Raw genomic sequence first — 19357 nt, forward strand, 5'->3', positions numbered from 1 at the left:
CTTCTGGTCCCAAGCATTTCAGATAATAATATGTGACCTATAGATACTCACAAACTTACTCTAAAATTAAAAAGGGAAAGGGAAATTAATAGCTACAACTTTGAAAAGGAAGAACAAAGGTTGGGGGACTCACAATATCTGATTTCAGGACAATATAAAAGGTACAGTAAAAAGGGAATTGTGATGCTGACAAAGGAAACGGCACCTGATCAACAGGGCAGGACACAAGGCCCAGAGGCAGACCTGCACGGACGGGGCCCAGTGAGCACAGCTGAGGGAGCAAAGGCCTTCAGTGGACAAAGGGCAGTCTTTCAAAAAACGGTGTTGAAACAACGGGACCTCCACATAAACAACGAGCCTCAACCTACGAAGCACACCTTATACAAAACTTAGGTCAAGATAGACCACATTTAGGCCAGGCATAGTGGCTCATGCCTGTAATCCCAGCACTTTGGGAGGCCAAGGCAGGCAGATCACTTGAGGTCAGGCGTTCAAGACCAGCCTGACGAACATGGTGAAACCCTGTCTCTACTACAAATACAAAAATTAGCCAAGTGAGGTGGCGCACACCTGTAATCCCAGGTACTTGGGAGGCTGAGGCACGAGAATCATTTGAACCTGGGAGGCAGAGGTTGCAGTGAGCCGAGATTGTGCCACTGCGCTCCAACCTGGGCCACAGAGATTCTGTCTCAAAAAAACAAACAAACAAACAAAAAAGTGAAAACTTCTGCTTTGAAAAATCACATATACAACAAAGGGCTTGTAACTACAATCCACAAAGAACTCTCAAAACTCAACAATAAGAAAACAACCCAAACAAAAAATGAGAGTCAGGGTGTGGTGGCTCACGCCTGTAATCCCAGCAGTTTGGGAGGCCAAGGCTGGAGTATCACTTGAGCCCAGGAGTTTGAGACCAGCTTGGGCAACATAGAAACCTTGTCTCTACTAAAAATAAAATTTTAAAAAATTACACGTCGTGGTGGCATGCACCTGTAGTCTCAGCTACTTAGGAGGTTGAGGCAGGAGAACTGCCTGAGCCTAGGAGTTCAAGGCTGCAGTGAGCCATGACTGGGCCATTGTACACCAGCCTAGGCCACAGAGTGAGATCCTGTCTCAAGATAAATGAAAAATAAGACTTGAGCACACGTTTCAATAAAGAGGATTCGGGCATGGCAAATAAGCATCCTAATGAGGTAGAACATCACCAGCCAGTAGGGAAATACAGAGCACCACTCTGATGAGATGCCACACACCTGTTAGAACAACCAAACTAAAAACCTCGACAACACCAAGTGCTGATGAAGATATGGGGCAACTGGCGAGAATGCATAACGGCACAGCCACATCACAAAACAGTTCATGACAGTTTCCCATAGAGTTAAACATATAGCTAACTTCCCCAGAGAAATGAAAACGTATGTTCACACAGAGAGTTGCACATGAATCGTTTCAGCAGCTCTATTCACAACCACCTGAAATTAGCCACAGTCCAGCTCCTTCCACAGACTGGGGTCCATCCCCAGCTCACAATACTGCTCATCCCTGACACGTCCCCTCCCAGGCCTGCAGCAGCCTGAGTGGCCCTAGGGCATCCGCCCGGGAACCGCCAAAGCCAAGGGCAGCAGCAATCGGATGCTAAGTACCAGACATTGCTGAAAACAAAACTGCAGGCACAGAGACTGACAGTGAGGGACAGCTTGAGGGGCCTTCTGGGCTCCCCAGGCTGTCCTCAATCCTCCCTGTGCTGGCTGCCCTGGCCCACGCGTGTGTCGAGGAAGTCCACACGCGCCACGGGGGTCCATACTCGCGCCACGGGGGTCCATACTCACGCCAAGGGGGTCCACACGAGCGCCAAGGGGATCCACACTCGCGCCAAGACGACGCAGAACCGTGCGCCCCGACAGAGCGGGCGGTACCGAGGCGCGGGTCCAGGCCGCGCCGCCACCGCCTCCAGCCCGCCTAAGCCGCATCGGGAAGTCCGCGCAGCGCCAGCCCGCGGGACTCACCGTCCAGGGACACGAACTGGCCCACGGCCGAGGAGCCGCCGCCACTGCTCTCCACGAACTGCACCTCGGACACGATGATGTTGTCCTCCAGCACTGAGCCGCAGGCGGTGCACACCGCGTCCCCGCGCGCCGCGTCCAGCTCGATGTCCGTGCCGCCGCAACCGCGGCACACGCGGCCCGTCATGCCGGCGAACGCGCGGGCAGGGCCCGGAGCCTCACAAGCCTCCCAAGCCGCCCGAGCCTCCGGAACAGCCCGCGCCGCCCGCCCAGGCCCAGCCGCCCGCCCAGGCCCAGTCGCTCAGGCCTCGCCGCTCTCGCGAGGCCCCGCGCCCGCCGATTGGCAGCCGCAGATTCGCCGCGCGCGCCGGGGCCGCGCCGCCCGTAACGGCCGCGCCTGCGGGACTGGGACAGGCACCGGGACCACAGCGGGGACGCGAGGACTGGAGCCGCGACCTCCCGGCCTGGCGCGGCCGCGGTCTCCCCACAGTGAGCGAGCTGGCCTCCCGTGCGGCGCGCCGGCGTAGGAGGGGCCGCCCGCGGGGGCGGGGCTTCGGCGGAACGGAGCCGGAGGCGGGGCCTCTCGGTGAGCGCAGCCGAGGACTGGCGCTTCGGGGCGGGGCCACGGCGGTGAGCACCGCCCGGGACAGGAGCTGGGGGCGGGGCCTCAGTGGCGGGCGACGCCGGGGATTAGAGCTGTGGGCGGGGCCTCGCAGTGAGTACGGCCAGGGACGGGACCCGAGGCTGGCGACTGGACTTAAGGCAGTGGGCGGGCCCTTGGCGATGAACGCAGTCAGGGACTAAAGCTGGACGCGGGGCAGGGGAGGGTCCTCCTCGCATAGTGAGCGCGGTCTCAAGCGGCGAGCGAGGCCTGAGAACTCGGAACCGGGGTCGGGGCTGAGGGTGGTGGGCGGGGCCTCAAGTAGAGAGACTCGGCCTGCGAAGGGAACTGGAGCTGTGGGCGGGGAAGGGGGCGGAGCCTGGGTCTCGACCCGAACTGTGAGCCGGGCCTGAGGCAAGGGGCCGAGCGTGGTGGGCGGGGCCTTGGCTCCTGAGGGCGATCTAGGACCCAAGCTGGCGCTCTGGGAGTGGTGGGCGGGGCCAGGGCAGCTGCGCTGGGGGGCCTGGCCGCGCAGGCGGAGACACCCGCCCCGGGCCACCCTGCTCCGCCCTCCGCATTTGCGGCGCCCGCCCCTCCGCTCGCCCTAGTTCTGGAGCTTCCCCGTGGCCCCGCTATTCCCCGTTTTCTGTTTCCTAAAATTCCCACTTTCTAGCAGTCGTTCGTGGCCACCTGTGGTTTCCCGTGAGTCACCTCGCTGTGCCCCCTGCCCAGAGTGGGAACCTTGGCTGCGCACGCCCTCAAATATCTGCAGATGCGGTTCATAATCGCCATAGGGCCCGTGACATACCCAGGAATAAGTCTAAAAAGAAATGCGCGACCTGGCGCGGTGGCTCACGCCTGTAATCCCAGCACTTTGGGAGGCCAAAGGCGGGCGGATCACGTGAGGTGAGGAGTTCGAGACCAGCCTGGCCAACATAGCGAAACCCCGTCTCCACTAAAAATGCAAAAAAATTAGCCGTGCTTAGTGGTGGGCGCCTGTAATCCCGGCTACTCGGGAGACTGAGACAGGAGAATCGCTTGAACCTGAGAGGTGGAGGTTGCAGTGAGCCGAGATCGCGTCATTGCACTCCAGTCTGGGTGACGGGACAAGAGTGAAACTCCGTCTCAGAAAAAAAAGAGAAAAAGGGAAATGCGCAAGATCCCACCCCCCAACTCCCCACTCCCCACCCTTTTTTTTTTTTTTTTTTTTTTTGAGACGGAGTCTTTACTCTGTCGCCCAGGCTGGAGTGCAGTGGCGAGATATCGGCCAACTGCAACCTCCGCCTCCCAGGTTCAAGCGATTCTCCTCTCTCAGCCTCCTGGGGGAGTAGCTGGGATTACAGGCACCTACCACCACGCCCGGCTAACTTTTGTATTTTTAGTAGAAATGGGATTTTGCTGTGCTACCCAGGCAGGTCTCGAACTCCTGACATAAAGTGATTCGGCCACCCAAAGTGCTGGGATTACAGGCGTAAGCCACCGCGCCCAGCCAAAATCCCATTTTTTAAAACTCTAATCTAAACCTTGACTGTAGGACCTAAAAGGAGTTCAAATTAAATTTAAAAAATAAACTACCCCATTCCTACGTGGAAGCAAAGTTGTAAATACATAAATTATTTACAAGTCGGTGTGTAAAATGATGTAATCCCAATCAAAATGCCAACAGGGTTTGGCACGCCTGTGCGTGCCTGCAATCCCAACACTGTGGGAGGCCGAGGAGGGAGGCTTGCTTGAGCCCGGAAGAGGAAGCTGCTAGTGAGTGGTGCACTCCAGCCTGGGCCACAGAGGGAGACCTTGTCTCTTAAAAAAAAAAAAAGTCAGCTGGGCGCGGTGACTCACACCTGTAATCCCAGCACTTTAGGAGGTCAAGGCAGGCAGACCACCTGAGGTCAGGACTTCGAGACCAGCCTGGCCAACATGGTGAAACTCCCTCTTTACAAAAATTAGGCCAGGCGAGGTGGCTCCTGCCTGTAATCAGAGCACTTTGGGAGGCCGAGGCAGGCGGATAATTTGAAGTCAGGAGTTCGAGACCAGCCTGGCCAACACGGCAAAACCCTGTCTCTACTAAAAGTACAAAAATTGGCGGGGCGCCGTGGCTCATGCCTGTAATCCCAGCACTTTGGGAGGCTGAAGCAGGTGAATCACGAGGTCGGGAGTTCGAGACCAGCCTGGCCAACATGGTGAAACCCTGTCTCTACTGAAAATACAAAAATTAGCTGGGTGTGGTGGCACATGTCTGCAATCCCAGCTACTTGGAAGGCTACGGTAGGAGAATCGCTTGAACCCAGGAGGCAGAGGTTGCAGTGAGCCAAGATTGCACCACTGCACCCAGCCTGGGCGACAGAGTGAGCCTGCATCTTAAACAAAAAACAAAAAAACACAATTACCAGCCGAGTGTAGTGGTGTATGCCTGTAATCCCAGCTACTGTGGAGGCTGAGGCAGGAGAATGCTTGAACTTGGGAGGCAGAGGTTGCAGTGAGCTGAGATCGTGCCACCGCACTCCAGCCTGGGCAAGACAGCAAGAGTCCGTCTCAAAAAAAAAAAAAAAAAAAAGAACAGAACCAAACAGCAAATATGTGAAAATGATACACTTTGGTGTGGCTGAGATCCTTGGGTCTTTTTCTCTCTACTTTTAGGTATGCTTGAAAAATCTTACTAAAATACATACAAAAATTAGCCAGGTATGGTGGCAGGCCCCTGTAGTCCCAGCTACTCGGGAGGCTGAGGCAGGAGAACTGCTTGAACCCAGGAGGTGGGGATTGCAGTGAGCTGAGATCGCACCACTGCACTCCAGCCTGAGCGACAGAGTGAGACTCTGTCTCAAAAATAAAAAAAGAAAAAAAAACTTACTAAAATATATATATATATATATATAAAAAAGAAAACCGGCCGGGCACATGGCTCATGCCTGTAATCCCAGCACTTTGGGAGGCCGAGGTGGGTGGATCACTTGAGGTTGAGAGTTCGAGACCAGCCTGACCAACATGAAGAAACCTCATCTCTACTAAAAATACAAAAATTAGCCGGGCGTGGTGGTGCATGCCTGTAATCCCGGCTGCTCGGGAGGCTGAGGCAAGAGTATCACTTGAATCTGGGAGGCAGAGGTTTTGGTGAGCTGAGATCGTGCCATTGCACTCCAGCCCGGGCAACAAGAGCAAAACTCCATCTCAAAAAAAAAGAAAAAAAGAAAAGCCACTAGTTTAGGCCTTTTGGAGCAGAGAAATTCTTCTGGCTTGAGTCTCCAAGGTGGTTTTGCATGCTCCCATGACCCATCCAAGCAGTGGGGGTGATGGGGTTGGCACTGGCCACTTTAGGAGGGCAAGAAGGCATCACCCTGAGGAGTGGGTTCAGATGCCAGCATCACTCATCCCCATGACAGATATTTGCTGGAATTTTAGAATATTCTTTTCTATTTGATTCCAGTAGTCTTGTGGTTTTGTTTTTACTGTTAGCTCTGAATACTACTTGGAATTTGGTTTTAGAAACAGTGTGAGGTCTGGATTCAATTTACCCATTTCCTCGTATACACGGAAATCCCAACCTTACTGAGGAGTCTATCTTTTTTCCTCACTGATTTGAGGTCTGCCCCCGACTTGGCTCTGTTCTTTTAGTTTGGGGTGTTGTTTGTTTTGTTTTATCTTGGAGGTTCTCTGGCATTGCTGGAACACAGCCCCGAGCCTGTCAGAATCAGTTCTCTTCCCTTCCTGCCCAAAGGTAACCATTACCCAGCTTTGGATGGTCATCAGTGCCAAACAGATTTTATACTATCCATATACAATGTACACTATTGTTTTGCATGTTTGAAAACTATACATAAATGACCTCATACCTAACCTTCTACCATGTGCTTTGAGCCACACACCTGGCCTGCAAGGCCTTCTGTGACTCACCTCCCCTCTTGGCCACCACACTGTCTTTGTAAGAGGCAAGTCACTGCTTCCTGCCACACTCAGGGGCGTAGAAAGCTGCACTCCTGGAGAGAGGGTTTGGGAACGCACTGAGAAGCATCACCAGCCACACACCTTACCCACCCAGAGAAACACACGTGGTTGGTGGTGGTTGTTGGTTGGACTTGCGATCGCCAGCACTAGGAGCTCTGCACCAGCATGCTGCACGCAGCCAGAAGGAGATGGAGAAGGGTCTGGGGAGCATACACTGCCTGCTCCAGTGCAAGAGAATGTTTTAGTTTTGTTTTGTTTTTGAGACGGAATCTCGCATTGTTTTCCGGGCTGGAGTGCAGTGGCGCGATCTTGGCTCACTGCAATCTTCTCCTCCCAGGTTCAAGCGATTCTCCTGCCTCAGCCTCCCAAGTAGCTGGGATTACAGGTGCCTGCCACCATCCCCAGAAAATTTTTTGTATTTTTAGTAGAGACAGGGTTTCATTATGTTGATCAGACTGGTCTCAAACTCCTGACCTCGTGATCTGCCCACCTCAGCCTCCCAAAGTGCTGAGATTACAGGTGTGAGCCACCATGCCCAGCCAAGAGAATGTTTAAGAAGGGACTAGAGGCAAACAGGCAGAACCAGGAGAGAGCCCCACAGGGGGGCAGCTGTGGAGGAGAGAAGCAGCAGAGGGCTGGGGATGTTGGCGTTGTCTCTCTGTCTCTGTCTGTCTGTCTGTCTCTATCTTTCTCTCTCTCCCTGTCTCTCTGTCTCCTTTCTCCATCTCCCCTCTATTTTTGGGGTTTTGTTTTTGTTTTTGGGACAGAATCTCACTCTGTACCCAGGCTAGAGTGCAGTGGCGCAATCTCGGCTCAATGCAGCCTCTGCCTCCACGGTTCAAGCGATTCTCCAGCCTCAGCCTCCCAAGTAGCTGGGATTACAGACATCCCCCACCAGGTCTGGCAAATTTTTGTATTTTTAGTAGAGATGGGGTTTCACCATGTCGATCAGGCTGGTCTCGAACTCCTGACCTCAGGTGATCCACCTGCCTTGGCCTCCCAAAGTGCTGGGATTACAAACACAAGCCACCACGTCCGGGTTTTTTTGTTGTTGTTTTTGAGATGGAGCCTTCATCTGTTGCCCAGACTGGAGTGCAATGGCGCGATCTCGGCTCACTGCAACCTCTGCCTCCCAGGTTCAAGCGATTCTCCTGCCTTAGCTTCCCGAGTAGCTGGGATTACAGGCATGCACCACCACGCCTGCCTAATTTTGTATTTTTAGTAGAGATGGGGTTTCGCCATGTTGGCCAGGCTGGTCTGGAACTCCTGACCTCGTGATCCACCTGCCTCGGCCTCCCAAAGTGCGGGGATTACAGGCATGAGCCACCACACCCGGCCTTGCCACACACTTTTAAAGAACCAGACTCACAAGAAGTCTGTCAGGACAGCACCAAGGGGATGGTATTGAGCTATTCATGAAGGACCCACTCTTGTGATCCAATCCCCTCCCACCAGCCCCACCTCCCACACTGGAGATTACAGTTCCACAGGAGATTTGGTTGAGGAAACAGATCCAAGCCATATCAGGTGGACTTTTTCAGCAGAGATGATGGAAGTGAGAAGATGATGGAATGATGTCTTGAAGGTGCTGAAGAAAAACAGCACCAAACTAAATTCTGTGTTGGGTGTGGGCAGTGTAGGCCCCTCCTCTGGCCTTCTCCCCATCCAGCTGCTGAACGTGGTGGCAGGTGCCTGTAATCCCAGCTACTTGGGAGGCTGAGGCAGGAGAATGGCGTGAACGCGGGAGGAGGAGCTTGAGCCGAGATTGTGCCACTGCACTCCTGCCTGGGCAACAGGGTGAGACTATGTCTCAAAAAAAAAAAAAAAGAAATTAGGCCAGGCGTGGTTGCTCATGGCCAGCTCAGTGCCGGTAAACCCAGCACTTTGGGAGGCTGAGGTGGGCACATCACGAAGTCAGGAGTTCCAGACTAGCCTGACCAACATGGTGAAACTCCATCCCTACTAAAAATACAAAAATTAGGCCAGTCGCAGTTGCTCATGCCTGTAATCCCAGCACTTTGGGAGGCTGTGGTGGGCGGATCACGGAGTCAAGAGTTTCAGACCAGCCTGGCCAACATGGTGAAACCCCGTCTCTCTAAAAATACAAAAATTAGCTGGGCATGGTGGTACGGACCTGTAATCCCAGCTACTCGGGAGGCTGAGGCAGGAGAATGGCTTGAACCCAGGAGGCGGAGGTTGTAGTGAGCTGAGATCACGCCCCTGCACTCCAGCCTGGGTGACAGAGTGAGACTCCGTCTCAAAAACAAACAAAAAAAAAAGTGTGTGGCACCACCACCAGATGTGGTGGCTCACACCTGTAATTCCAGCACTTTGGGAGGCCAAGGCTGGAGTGCAGTGGCGCAATCTCGGCTCACTGCAAGCTCCGCCTCCTGGGTTCACACCATTCTCCTGCCTCAGCCTCCCAACTAGCTGGGATTACAGGCACCCGCCACCACACCTGGCTAATTTTTTTTTTTTTTTTTTTTTTTAATTTTTAGTAGAGATGAGGTTTCACTGTGTCAGCCAGGATGGTCTCGATCTCCTGACCTCGTGATCCACCCGCCTCAGCCTCCCAAAGTGCTGGGATTACAAGCACCCGCCACCACGCCCAGCTAATTTTGTTTTTGTTTTTAGTAGAGACGGGGTTTCACCATGTTAGCCAGGATGGTCTCGATCTCCTGACCTCGTGATCCTCCTGTCTTGGCCTCCCAAAGTGCTGGGATGACAGGCGTGAGCCACCACGCCCAGCCCAGTTCTGGAATTTTTATATGATTCTTTTTCTACAGATTCCAATTTTCTGATTAAATTCTCCATCTTAATTTTTCTTGAACATATTGATCACATTTTAAGGTACATACTACTAATTCATTATTATTATTATTTCTGAGACAGAGTCTCACTCTGTTGCTCAGGCTGGAGTGCAGTAGTGAGATCTCGGCTCACTGTAACCTCTGCCTCCCAGGTTCAAGTGATTCTCCTGCCTCAGCCTGCTGAGTAGCTGGGACTACAGGCGCGCCACCACACCAGCTAATTTTTTTGTATTTTTAGTAGAGATAGGGGTTTCACTGTGTTAGCCAGGATGGTCTCGATCTCCTGACCTTGTGATCCTCCCACCTTGGCCTCCCAAAGTTCTGGGAATACAGGCGTGAGCCACCACGCCCGGCCTGTACTAGTAATTTCAATACCTGGCAACCTATGGATTTATGTCTGTTGTTTATTCTTGGTTTATATGATCCTGTTTCCTGGCACACCTGGTAATTTTAGAATAAATGATCATTGTGACTAAAAGCTGTAGAGGTTCTGGGGAATATTCTTGTTACCCAAGGAACATTTATTTTTCTCTTTTTTTTTTTTTTTGAGACAGAGTCTCACTCTGTCACCCAGGCTGGAGTGCAGTGGCATGATCTCAGCTCACTGCAACCTCTGCCTCCCAGGTTCAAGCAATTCTCCTATCTCAGCTTCCCGAGTAGCTGGGATTACAGATGCACACAACATTTCTTTTTCTTTTTCTTTTTTTGGAGACAGAGTCTTGCTCTGTCACCCAGGCTGAAGTGGAGTGCAATGGCGCCATCTCAGCTCGCTGCAACCTCTGCCTCCCTGGTCCAAGCGATTCTCCTGCCTCAGCCTCCTGAGCAGCTGGGATTACAGGCTCCCACCACCAAGCCTGGCTAATTTTTTGTATTTTTAGTAGAGATGGGGTTTTGTCATGTTAGCCAGGCTAGTCTCAAACTCCTGACCTCAGGTGATCCACCCGCCTTGGCCTCCCCAAGTGCTGGAATTAGAGGCCTGAGCCGCTGTGCCTGGCCAGTTTTTTTTTGTTTTTTTTTTTTCCTTCTTTTTTGGTTCAGACAGGGTCTCACTCTGTCGCCAAGGCTGGAGTGCAGTGGCACAATCATGACTCACTGTAGCTTTACTCTCCTGAGCTCAAGTGATGCTCCTGCCTCAGCCTCCAGAGCAGCTGGAGTTACAGGCATACACCATCCCCCTTAGCTAATTTTTAAATTTCTTTGTAGAGACAGGATCTCACTATGTTGCTCGGGTTGGCCTTGAACTCCTGGGCCCATGCAATCCTCCTGCCTTAGTTTCCCAAAGTGTTGGGATTACAGGCATGAGCCACTACACTCGGGCAATACTTTTTTTTTTTCTTTGAGACTGAGTTTCGCTCTTGTTGTCCAGGCTGGAGTGCAATGGTGCTATCTTGGCTCACCGCAACCTCTGCCTCCTGGGTTCAAGTGATTCTCCTGCCTCAACCTCCCGAGTAGGTGGGATTACAGGTATGTACCACCACACCTGGCTAATTTTGTATTTTTAGTAGAGACGAGGTTTCTCCATGTTGATCAGCCCAGTCTCGAACTCCTGACCTCAGGTGATCCGCCCACTTCAACCTCCCAAAGTGCTGGGATTACAGGTATGAGCCACTGCACCCGGCCTATGTTTATTTTTTTAGATTTCATAATTTCCCTTTTATTTTTTGACCCAAGTGTTATTTGATAAGTGTACACACCCATGCAAGTAAGATGATAAACAGTTAATGCCTATAATGCCCAAATTCTGGGAGGCTAAAGTGGGAGGATCACCTGAGCCCAGGAGTTTGAGACCACCCTGGGTAACATAGTGAGATCGTGTCTCTATAAAAAAATTTTAAAAATTAGCTAGGCATGATGGTGCATGCCTGTAGTCCCAGCTACTTGGGAGGCTGAGGTGGGAGGATTGCTTGAGCCAGGGAGTTTGAGGCTGCAGTGAGCTATGAATGTGCCATTACACTCCAGCTTGCGTGACAGAGGGAGATGCTGTCTCCATAAATAAATAGAATAAAAGGATCTAACACCTCAAAAAGGGTCCTCATGCCCTTTCACATCCATGTCCCTGATTTTGATTATTTTTGTCTTTCTCTTTTTTTCATCATTTTAGAGTCTTATCAGTTTTACTGACCTTCTCAAAGAGATTTTCAATTTGGTGTATTGATTTTTCTCTATTGTCTCCCTTCTTTCCCACCCTCCCTCCCTCCCTTCCTTGCTTTCATTCTTTCTGTCTTTCCTTCCTGATAGAGTCTTGCCTGGAGTGCAGTGGCACAATCTCAGCTCACAGCAACCTCTCCTTCTTGGGCTCAAGCAATCATTCTACCTCAGCATTCTAGGTAGCTGGGATTACAGGTGCACACCACCACGCCTGGCTAATTGTGCCATGTTGCCCAGGTTGGTCTCAAACTCAGGTCTCAAACCTCCCAAAGTGCTGGGATTACAGGCGTGAGCCACTGTGCATGGCCCTATTTCGTTAATTTCTGCTCTCATTTTTGTTAGATCCTTCTTTCTGCTTAATTTGGTTCAATTTGTTCCCTTTTTCTAGTTTCTTTGTTTTTTAAAAATTGAGATAGTGTCTCATTCTGTCACACAAGCTGGAGTGCAGTAGCATAATCAAGCCTCACTGCAGACTCTACCTCCTGGGCTCAGGTGATCCTCCCACCTCAGCCTCCCGAGTAGCTGGAACTACAGGCATGTGCCACCACACCCAGATAATTTTTTCTGTAGAGATGGGTTTTTGCCTCATTGCCCAGGCTGGTCTGGAACTCCTGGGCTCAAGTGAGCCACCCACCTTGGCCTCCCAAAGTGCTGGAATTATAGGCATGAGCCACCGCTCCTGGCCCTTTTTCTAGGTTGTTTTTTTTTTTTTTTTTTTTTTTTTTGAGACAGAGTCTCGCTCTATCACCCAGGCCGGAGTTCAGTGGTGCCATCTTAGCTCACTGCAACTTCTGCCTCCCAGGTTCAAGTGATTCTGTTGCCTCAGCCTCCCAAATAGCCCGGATTACAGGCATGCACCACCACGCCCAGCTAATTTTTGTATTTTTAGTAGAGACAGGGTTTCACCATGTTGGCCAGGCTGGTCCCGAACTCCTGACCTCAAGTGATCCACCTGTCTTGCCCTCCCAAAGTGTTGAGATTATAGGCATGAGCCAACGCACCGGCCCCTTTTTCTAGTTGTTTTTTTTTTTTTAATTTTATTTGTATAATTTTTTGAGGTAGAGTCTTGCTCTGTCAACCAGGTTGGAGTGCAGTGGTGCGATCTTGGCTCACTGCAAGCTCTGCCTCCCGGGTTCATGCCATTCTCCTGCCTCAGCCTCCCTAGTAGCTGGGACTACAGGCACCCGCTACCACACCCAGCTAATTTTTTGTATTTTTAGTTGAGACAGGGTTTCACTGTGCTAGCCAGGATGGTCTCAATCTCCCGGCCTCATGATCCGCCCGTCTCGGCCTCCCAAAGTGCTGGGATTACAGGTGTGAGCCACCACGCTTGGCCATGCCTGGCTAATATTTTGTATTTTTAGTAGAGATGGGGTTTCACCGTGTTAGCCAGGATGGTCTCGATCTTCTGACCTCGTGATCTTCCCGCCTCAGCCTCCCAAAGTGCTAGGACTACAGGCGTGAGCCACCGCACCTGGCCTTTTTCTAGTTTTTTAAGGTGAAAGATGAGATCATTGATTTAAGATCTTTCTTTTATAAATAGGCATTTTATTGCCATAATTCTCCCTGTAATTACTACTTTAGCTGAATCCTGCACATTTCAATATGCTGTGTTTTCATTTTCATTCAGCTCAAGATTCTCTCCACTCGTAATTTCCTCTCGGATCCAACGGTTATTAGGAAGTGTATTGTTTTGTTTCTAAATAGTCGGGAATTTTTCAAATATCTATTATTGATTTCTATGCAAAATGCTCTTTGTCCATGATGACATTTCATCCTCATGGCAACACTAGCTTGCAGACACTGTAGTCTCCATTTTATGGAGGGAACCCCTGAGGATGTGAGGGGCTATGAGCCCCAAATCTCATAGCCAGTAGGTGACAAAGCCAGAATCCAATATGAGTCTGTGTGGCCACTGGATCCCTGCTCTCACGTGACAGACTAGAGAAGTTCTTTCCTGCACTCCCTCACCAAAGCCTGTGAGGTGCCTGCAGGTGCAGGGGGCGGCATGCCTCCCAGGCCACAGGGCTAAGTCAGGCGGTACAGGACTGGACTTTCATTGGCCAGAGGAGCACAGGGTGGGGAAGACCACACCCACGACGGTAAGAGGTTTAAAAGGTGTGGCTCCGGCCAGGCTCGGTGGCTCACAACTGTAATCCCAGCACTCTGGGAGGCGGAGGAGGGCAGATCACGAGGTCAAGAGATCAAGACCACCCTGGCTAACGTGGTGAAACCCTGTCTCTACTAAAAATACAAAAATTAGCGGGGCATAGTGGCAGTTGCCTGTAGTCCCAGCTACTCGGGAGGCTGAGGCAGGAGAATCGCTTGAACCTGGGAGGTAGAGGTTACAGTGAGACGAGATGGCGTCATTGCACTTCAGCCTGGGCAATGAGAGCGAAACTCTGTCTCCAAATAAGATAAAATAAAATAAAAAGGGGGTCGCTCTATTGGGCAATGGCCCAAGGTGGGTGCTGCCAGAACTAAGCCTTTGCTCAGATGGGCTGCTGCTAGAGCAGGGGTGCTATGGTCTGAACGTGCATTGTAGTAGTCCATTTTTGCACTGCTGATAAAGACATATGCAAGACTGGGCAATTAACAAACAAAAGAGGTTTACTGGACCTATGGTTCCACAGAGGCCTCTGTGAGACTGCAGAGGCCTCACAATCATGGAGGAAGGCAAGGAGGAGCAAGTCACGTCTTAAGAGGATGGCAGCAGGAAGAGAGAGAGAGCTTCTGCAGGGAAACTCCTCCTTATAAAACCATCAGATCTCATGAGACTTATTCTCAGTCACAAGAACAGCATGGGAAAGACCTGCCCCCATGATTCAATTACCTCCCACCAGGTCCCTCCACAACACGTGAGAATTCAAGATGAGATCTGGGTGGGTACACAGAGCCAAATCATAGCATATGTGTTCCCCCAAAGTCCATATGTTGAAGTCCTTGCCCCAAGGTGATGGTTTTAGAGAGGTGGGGCCTTTGGGAGATGAGGTCATGAGGGCTGATTCCCTCATGAGGGGGATTCATGTCCTCAGAAAAGTGGCTGGCTGGGCACTGTGGCTCACATCTGTGATCTCAGCACTGTGGGAGGCCGAGGAGGGAGGATTGCTTGAGTCCAGGAGTTTGAGACCAGCCTAAGCAACATGGCGAAACCCTGACTCTACAAAAACTATGAAAACTTAGCCGGTTGTGGTGGCATGTGTCTATAGTCCTAGCTACTTGGGAGGCTGAGGCAGGAGGATTATTTGAGCCCAGAAGGTTGAGGCTTGCAGTGAGTTGAGATCACACCCCTCCACTCCAGCCTGGGCGACAGATTGAGAACCTGTCTCAAAGAAAAAAGAAACAAGAAAAAAGAAAAAACGTGACTGGAGGGAGCTTGTCTGCTGCTTCCCCCATGTGAGGATGCAGGAAGAGGGCGCCGTCCATGAACCAGGAAGTGGCCCTCGCCAGACACGGCATCTGCCAGCGCCGTGCTGAGAAATGAATTATGGTTCATAAGCCACTTGGACTGTGGTGGTTTGCCGTTGCAGTGTGAACCAACTGAGGCAGGGAGTAAGGCTCCCTACGTGATGTGAAGGCATAAAGAATGGAGCCAGCTTAGAGGGAGAATGCGGGGAACTGCCCTGGGGACCGGTTAGGTGCCCCCTGCCGCAAGCGCCCTGGGAAGCTTGGAAACATTTAGGAGTGACTGACAAGCTCAAAGAGTCAAGCAAGGGCGGCCGAGGGGCACCAGTGCCCTCAGAGCACCCACACTGGGCACCCAGCACAGGCTCCCGGTGCCCAGGGTCCTCTGTATTCCTCATTCAGCCCTGTGAGGCAGGACCCTCACCTCGCCAAAGAGGATGCTGCAAACGTGCAGTGGTCTCTGCTCTGGCTGTAAACAGGGAGAGGCTGTGGGCTTCCCCTAGACCTGACTCCAGCACACAGCAGCAGAGCGGGGCCCAGGCTGGGGGTGCAGGGCAGGAACATTCCTGCAAAGGGGGCCCCAGAGAGCTGGAAAGTAACGTAGGTGTTGCACTGAAATGAGAGAATTGCTTTAATCTGAATTGAACATGCTCTTAAAACTTAGACCAGGAAGGATTTCCTTTTCTCAGGGCCTAAGAAAAATGACCTGACCAGGGGGGTTCGAGTTTTGAAGGACACGCCTAGGCACCTGCAAACTTCCCCCTCCTGGAGGCTTTCTTCATTCGTGGTGTCTTTTGTGTTTTGGGGTTTTTTTGTTTTGTTTTGTTTTTGAGACGCAGTCTTGCCCTGTCCCCCAGGCTGGAGTGCAGTGGCGCCATCTCGGCGTACCGCAATCTCCACCTCCCGGGTTCAAGCGATTCTCCTGCCTCAGCCTCCCAAGTAGCTAGGATTACAGGCGCCTGCCACTGCGCCCAGCTAATTTTTTTTTTTTTTTTTTTGAGACGGAGTCTTGCTCTGTTGCCCAGGCTGGAGCGCAGTGGCGCGATCTCGGCTCACTGCAAGCTCCGCCTCCTGGGTTCACGCCATTCTCCTGCCTCAGCCTCCCGAGTAGCTGGGACTACAGGTGCCCGCCACCACGCCCAGCTAATTTTTTGTATTTTTAGTAGAGATGGGGTTTCACCGTGTTAGCCAGGATGGTCTTGATCTACTGACCTTGTGATCTGCCCGCCTCAGCCTTCCAAAGTGCTGGGATTACAGGCGTGAGCCACTGCGCCCGGCCTAATTTTTGTATTTTTAGTAGAGTCAGGGTTCCATCATGTTGACCAGCCTCGTCTTGAACTCCTGACCTCAAATGATCCATCTGCCTTGGCTTCCCAAAGTGCTGGGATTACAGGCGTGAGCCACCATGCCCAGCCTCATCGTGTTTTTTACTTTCTCTCGTTTGTGGTGCTTTGGGGTCTTGTGGACCTAGGGAGGGACTGCCCCTCCCAGGGTTAGCTAATTCCTAGAGACAGCAGACCACTTGCCTCCTTTGAGTATGCCTTATTCACTTTTTTTTTTGTTTTAGACAGGATCTCACTCTTGTCACCCAGGCTGGAGTGCAGTGGTGTGATCATAGCTCCCTGTCATCTCAAACACCTGGGCTCAAGAGATCCTTTGGCCCCAGCCTCCCAAGGTACCGAGATCACAGGCTTGGGCCACCGTGCAGGCTGAGCATGCCTTTGATATGCAGAGCGACCATCATGAGTCCCACCTGCCTCCTTTCATCAGGCTCCTGCATTCTAGAACACTAGCCCCCTGCCCTAAATCACCCCAGGGCCAGGTACCAGATAGCTAGATACCACCCCCCAGCCCAGAGCCCACTGAAATTACCCAGTTCTAATTCTGCTCAGCTTGCCTACTCTGCCTTGCCTGGAAAATGGCAATAAAGGCCTTGCCCAGCCTTTCCCTTCACCCCCTCTCTGTCCTGACTGGCCCTGGGTGCTTCCCCATGTGCCCCTCCTCCTGGGAACTGTGAGTAATAAACTCCTCTTTCAAAGGCAGTTGTCTCTGTGTCTGCCATCTTTTATCACATTTGATTAAAATAACTCCCAGGTACTCTTAACAGCACTGTCCCCCATGCAGTAGTCAGCAGGGGAACCGGGCAGGGCAGGGTGTGCAAGCTTCTGTGGCCTTCTCACCTTCTCACCTGCTGCCTGGCCTTGGGCAAGTGCTTCAGTCTCTCTAGGTTTCTATTTCCTCGTCTGCATAACAGGGATAAGAGCAGTCCACCCTAGCACTGCGGGGTACGCTGGAGGACATGTGTCTGGTAGACAGACTGCTCAGAAGGCAAGTCCCCGTTCCTGTCTGTTCCCCGCAACTTGAGTGAGACTTGGTGAGGCTCCAGTGCACCTTCCACCACAAAAGTCAAGGGCCAGGCTGGGATGGTGGCTCACGCCTGTCATCCCAGCACATTGGGAGGCAGAGGCAGGAGGATAGCTTGAGCCCAGGAGTTTGAGACAAGCCTGGGCAACAAAGTGAAATCCCTGTCTCTACAAAAAATGTAAAAATTAGCTGTGCGTGGTGGTGCGTGCCTATAGTTCAGCTACTTGGGAGGCTGAGGCAGGAGAATCATTTGAGCCCAGGCGACTGAGGCTGCAGTGAGTTATGATCACACCACTGCACTCCAGCCTGAGCCCCAGTGTGAGACTCTGTCTCTAAAAAAAACAATTAGGCTGGGCACAGTGGCTCACACCTATAATCCCAGCACTTTGTGAGGCCGAGGTGAGAGGACTGATTGAGCCGAGGAGTTTGAGACCAGCCTGGCAAATAGGGCAAAATAGCATCTCTAACAAAAATACAAAAATTAGCCAGGTGTGGTGGTACATGCCCATGGTCCCAGCTACTCGGGAGGCTGAAGAGGGAGGATTGCCTGAGCCCAGGAGATGGAAGTTGCAGTGAGCTGAGATGGCACCATTGCACTACAGCCTGGGCGACAGAGGCACATTCTGTCCTTTTTTTTTTTTGAGATGGAGTCTTGCTCTGTCGTACAGGCTGGAGTACAGTGGTGCAGTCTCAGCTCACTGCAGCCTCCACCTCCCGGGTTCAAGTGATTCTTCCGCCTCAGCCTTCTGAGTAGCTGGGATTACAGGTGCACGCCACCATGCCTGGCTAATTTTTGTATTTTTAGTAGAGACGGGGTTTCACCATGGTGGTCAGGCTGGTCTGTAACTCCTGACCTCATGATCCGCCTGCCTCAGCCTCCCAAAGTGTTGGGATTACAGGTGTGAGCCACCGCGCCCGGCCACAACTCTGTCTCTAAATAAATAAATAATTTTTTAAAACCCGCCAGGCGTGGTAGCTCACACCTGCAATCCCAGCACTTAGGGAGGCCGAGGCAGGCGGATCATGAGGTCAGGAGATCAAGACCATCCTGGCTAACATGGTGAAACCCTATCTCTACTAAAAACACAAAAAATTAGCCAGGCGTGGTGGCGGGCGCCTGTAGTCCCAGCTACTCAGGAGGCTGAGGCAGGAGAATGGCGTGAGTCCGGAAGGCAGAGCTTGCAGTGAGTCGAGATAGCACCACTGCACTCCAGAGGGAGACTCTGTCTCAACAAACAAACAAACAAACAAACCCTTAGGGGCCCAGCACAGTGGCTCACACTTGTAATCCCAGCACTTCGCGAGGCTGAGGCAGGAGGATAGTTTGAGTCCAGGAGATCCGAGCTGCAGTGAGCCATGATGGCACCACTGGACTCCAGCCTGGTTGACAGAGCAAGACCCTGTCAAGAAAACAAAAGAAAAAAAAGAAAAACAAAACCTAACAAAACCAGAAATCCATCCCGCACGAAGAGCCCTGAGGTTGGGTCTTGGCTGACACGTGTTGCGGTAATTGCTGTTCTGATGTCTGTGAATGTCCTTGGCTGATTTCTGTATTAGGGCGTGGGTGTTTTCCTTTCTTTTCTAATATTTAAGTTATGTCCTGGCTTACTGTGATAATATTCTATTGCGGGAAAGACAGAAGTATTAAAATTTATGCATCAAGGTCCTTCTTATTCTTGGGGCTCAGGATAACCACAGTCAAGAGGGGAGAGTTTTACTCCAGAATCCAGGTCAGGCTGTGCTCAACTTTACATCCTGATTTGTCACACAATCACATATCATGAGACTTTCCCCATGCTGCTAAAACTGAGGCAGTCTCCGTCTAGCTGGTTATTTCCCGTCCCATGGGGTGGATGTGCCAGGGCAAGTTTTGTCATTTTCCCAGGACCGGACATTCCTTTCTGTAAGTGTTGCTGTTTGAAATATCTCACACACCTGGACCTGCGTCCCTGTTGACATTTCCAGTGTCACCTGCAGGATGCCATGGGATACCCATGAGCCCAGGCAAATCTTCCAAGACGCTGCCAAGCCGCTCTCCAGGGCTGCTCTGGGCCCTGCTCCAGGTGCCGGGTGAAGGAGCTGCG

The 19357-nt window shown here is 51.8% G+C and overlaps 1 protein-coding gene across 27 annotated transcripts in view; it reads right to left on the reverse strand.

Annotated features, from left to right (window-relative positions):
- BRF1 (BRF1 RNA polymerase III transcription initiation factor subunit) overlaps nucleotides 1–19357 on the reverse strand; it is a 103530-nt gene that overhangs the window by 77333 nt on the left and 6840 nt on the right. For 17 of the 27 annotated variants that reach the window (XR_013396697.1, XR_013396696.1, XM_077942116.1 and 14 more), the window contains exon 1: nucleotides 2007–2538. The exons of 5 other annotated variants lie outside the window; for them this stretch is intronic. Coding sequence is in view for 9 of the 22 variants with exons in the window: in XM_077942116.1 (XP_077798242.1) it covers nucleotides 2007–2190 (184 nt within the window). In the remaining 13 variants the exon portion in view is untranslated. Of the gene's footprint in view, nucleotides 1–1829; nucleotides 2539–4542; nucleotides 4583–19357 lie in introns of those variants that run through there. 5 more of the 27 variants (XM_077942122.1, XM_077942120.1, XM_077942119.1 and 2 more) reach the window with 2 other exon arrangements.

This window comes from Macaca mulatta, chromosome 7 (genome assembly GCF_049350105.2).
Source record: "Macaca mulatta isolate MMU2019108-1 chromosome 7, T2T-MMU8v2.0, whole genome shotgun sequence".
Lineage (NCBI taxonomy): Eukaryota > Metazoa > Chordata > Mammalia > Primates > Cercopithecidae > Macaca > Macaca mulatta.